Source organism: Notothenia coriiceps, unplaced genomic scaffold, assembly GCF_000735185.1.
Source record: "Notothenia coriiceps isolate Sejong01 unplaced genomic scaffold, NC01 NC01_scaffold00036440, whole genome shotgun sequence".
Taxonomy (NCBI): Eukaryota; Metazoa; Chordata; class Actinopteri; order Perciformes; family Nototheniidae; genus Notothenia; species Notothenia coriiceps.
In genome coordinates, this window is record NW_011369141.1 from 1 (window position 1) to 3,445 (window position 3,445).

The 3,445-nt window shown below is 44.1% G+C and overlaps 1 protein-coding gene across 1 annotated transcript; it reads left to right on the forward strand.

Moving 5' to 3' along the window:
- Window positions 1-1,694: 1,694 nt before the first annotated feature.
- mc2r (melanocortin 2 receptor) lies at window positions 1,695-3,291 on the forward strand. Its single transcript, XM_010792452.1, has 2 exons — window positions 1,695-2,047; window positions 2,733-3,291. The coding sequence occupies exons 1-2, from the start codon at window positions 1,695-1,697 to the stop codon at window positions 3,289-3,291; spliced, it is 912 nt and encodes a 303-aa protein (XP_010790754.1).
- Window positions 3,292-3,445: the final 154 nt, after the last annotated feature.

Below are 3,445 nucleotides of genomic sequence, written 5' to 3' on the forward strand. Positions count from 1 at the left end.
ATTCATATTTGTCAGTGCTTTCATGTCAATTCGGCGAACATAAATGATCGTGGTGAAGATGATGATTAAATTAGGATAAAAAATCGGTAGTGAGAGCTGCTGAATTTCCTCCCGTCGGATGTGATATAAAAATAAATCGATTATTTTTGTAGTTGTAAACTCAAGTGGATGAAACTACATTTATTAGTGCTTTCATGTCAATTCGGCGAACATATGATACATTAAATGATCGTGAGGAGGATGATTTAAATCGTTTGTTTGAGCCGGTCTGCATTTCCTGATGAAAAAACAAACCGATGCTTTTTGTAGTTGTAGTACACCAACATGGATTAAACGTGTGTTTTTTTTACCACAATGTTGTGGAAATTAATGGATAAAATGCACGGATTATGATTATTTATTATTATTCCGACTCCGATCGGGACACTAGGTCCACCGTTTCCCCGCAGCGAGGCTCCCCCCGTTGACAGTTTACGTGGGCTGGGCTGGGTGCAGTGGCGGACTGGCCATCGGGACGAATCCCGATGGGCCGGTACCGAAGGCCGGATAAGTCACAAGCACATCCCCCAATCCCCCCGTTGACAATTTACTAGCGGTACCGAAGAGGGCCGGTCGAGAGTCCCGGGATGATTTTTAGTCCCAGTCCACATGACCGTATTATCGCCCATATTGACGCACCTAATTCCTAAACTTCTAACAGATACAACATAAACCGATCCTTCAGCCTCATATGAGCTCTCAGACACGTTCAAAATTAAACTGTCATCGCTGTCTGAGCTTGCTGCTGTGTGCGCCATCGTGCGTTTACATGCGCATGCTGGGGTCCTGAACGGTGCAGCTGGAGCGCTGTGCCCGCAATGACGTCACACATAATTTGGCGGGATTTGATAAATCTCCGAGAAGATCCAGAATATGGTCAACATTGAAGGGCAGATTAATGGTTATCAAAGTACAAATATCCAAAATCAGTTCAGTAACGGTTTTCAAGGGGACAATATTTACTCAAATGTATGGGTTTGGATGATGGGGGAAACTCGTGTCACAGGCTCTTTAAAATAACACCATTAGTTATGTGAATTAAGAATTTCAAAGGAAAAAATGTAATGCAAACACTAACTTCATGACAATTAGTTTTTTGTTTCTTTGAGCTTACAAAGAAACAAAAAACAAATCCAGATCAAACATTCACCATCTAAACAAAAACACCGAGAAGAACATCGATTACACGTGCCCTATGTAAAAAGCCAAAGAAAGGCAATTGTGACCACATGGCTTTACATGATGACTGAGTTGTGCCAAAACCACCAACTAAAAATAGCACATTCAGGAGGCCTATGTGAAAATTGTCAAAATGGATAAACCAGCTGCAGTTCGAAGCTCGCTGCAACCATTACCATGTGTGTGATAACCCAGCGGAGTAAGAAGCACGTTGTATCAGCCTAGAAAAAACAACCACTTTGGTTCAGATTGAATCTCTAGTCATTGCTTCTCACATAACATACACTAAGCATAGAGTAGAAGAGAATGGCAGGACTTAAAAAATAAGATACTGTAAAAGCCAAGGCTGTAACTGACAATCTATAATTAGCTGCAGTGTAATCTATTCCAACAATTAGATAAGAATGATGACATGTTAACATTTTTCTTGGAATGGTTCTCTTTCTAATATGGACAGATAGCTATCTTGGCTAACTATGAGCACCACCACAGTGAATCAGACGGACTGCCCCGAGGTGAAGGTTCCTCTCCCTCTCTTCTTCACCATCGGTGTGGTGAGCCTGGCTGAGAATCTGCTGGTTGTGGTGTCCGTCCTACTCAACAGGAACCTCCACTCCCCCATGTTCTGCTTCATCTGCAGCCTGGCAGCCTTCAACACCATGGCCAGCCTCACTAAAACCTGGGAGACCCTGATGATTGTGTTTGCCAACGTGGGCCAGCTGGAGAAGAAAGGTTCCTCTGAGATGAACCTGGATGATGTGATGGACTCCTTGCTGTGTATGTCCTTCGTTGGCTCCATTAGCAGTTTCCTGGCTATTGCTGTGGACCGGTATGTATGAATGGCTTTGATTTGCACGTTTCCAGCCGTTTTTTAAACCATATGCTTCAAAGAGTGAGGGGTGGACTTGCATCTGTGATGGTATACATTTATTTCACCCCACTAATACACCAGAATCCCCGTAGCAAAGCAGTTTAGTTCCATTTTACTGCTGTGCTCTTTAGTTTCTCTGTTGACTGTGGACCCTACAACCAATTATCCTCTGCTCATATTTAAATTCATCAGGCCTCACTAACTAGGACTCTGGGGAGAATTTGCTGAAAGTCTGAACTTTCCTCAGGGCTCTGCCTCATAGATCCAGAGCTCATTTAAAGCCCACTGCAATATTGCATGCACGCTTTACCACAAGGACTGTAAGTGTCACTTTCTAGTAGTACCTTGTTTACAATATGTTACACCTTCCACACAGCCACTCATTTCAGATCATGCAAGTATGGTATACAAATATGAAGTGACTCTAAACATGCATGAAATTCATTCATCAAATTATCCATAGTTGCTAAATGTGTCTCTCCAGTTTGAGGAAAGGCTGGGTGAGGCATAGATTTTGACAACAAGCTTAGTGAGCTTTCAGTTGGACCTTATGCACATTATTTATGCAGTGTACAGCACAAGTGTAAAACAACGCCAAAATCTTGACTGAGCATATAATAGAATCACTTGTTTTTCTTTCCAGCTACATCACGATCTTCCATGCTCTGCGATACCACAACATCATGACTATGCGGCGCACAAAGACTATCTTGGGGGTAATCTGGATAACATGCGGGGTGTCAGCCGTGCTCATGGTGAGGTTCTTCCAATCCAAGTTCATCATGATCTGCTTTGTTGCCTTCTTTGTCGTCTCCTTGGCAATGATCTGCTTCCTCTACTTCTACATGTTCATGCTGGCACGCATCCATGCCAGAAAGATTGCTGCCCTGCCCAGCAGCAGTGGGGGGAAGTTTGGCCGCCAGCGGTGGAGGGGCAGCAGCATGAGAGGGGCCCTGACTCTGACCATCCTTTTTGGGGCGTTCGTTGTGTGTTGGACGCCGTTTTTCCTCCACCTCATTCTCCTCATGGTGTGCCCCATGAACCCGTACTGTGAGTGTTACCGCTCCCTGTTCCAGCTGCACGTGGTTCTGATGGTGAGCCACGCCGCCATCGACCCGGCCATCTACGCCTTCCGCAGCGCCGAGCTCAGACACACCTTCAGGAAGATGCTGCTCTGTTCAGACTGGAAGCAGCGATCATAGAGAACTAGTGTTGCAAAGGGGCGGAACGTTTCTGGTAAATTTCTGGAAAGTATCCATGGGAAGTTAAGCTGGTGAATTTTGGAAATATTCGATGCAATATTAAACATAAAAAAACCATGACATTTCAACAGATTTTTCTTGTATAATATATCTT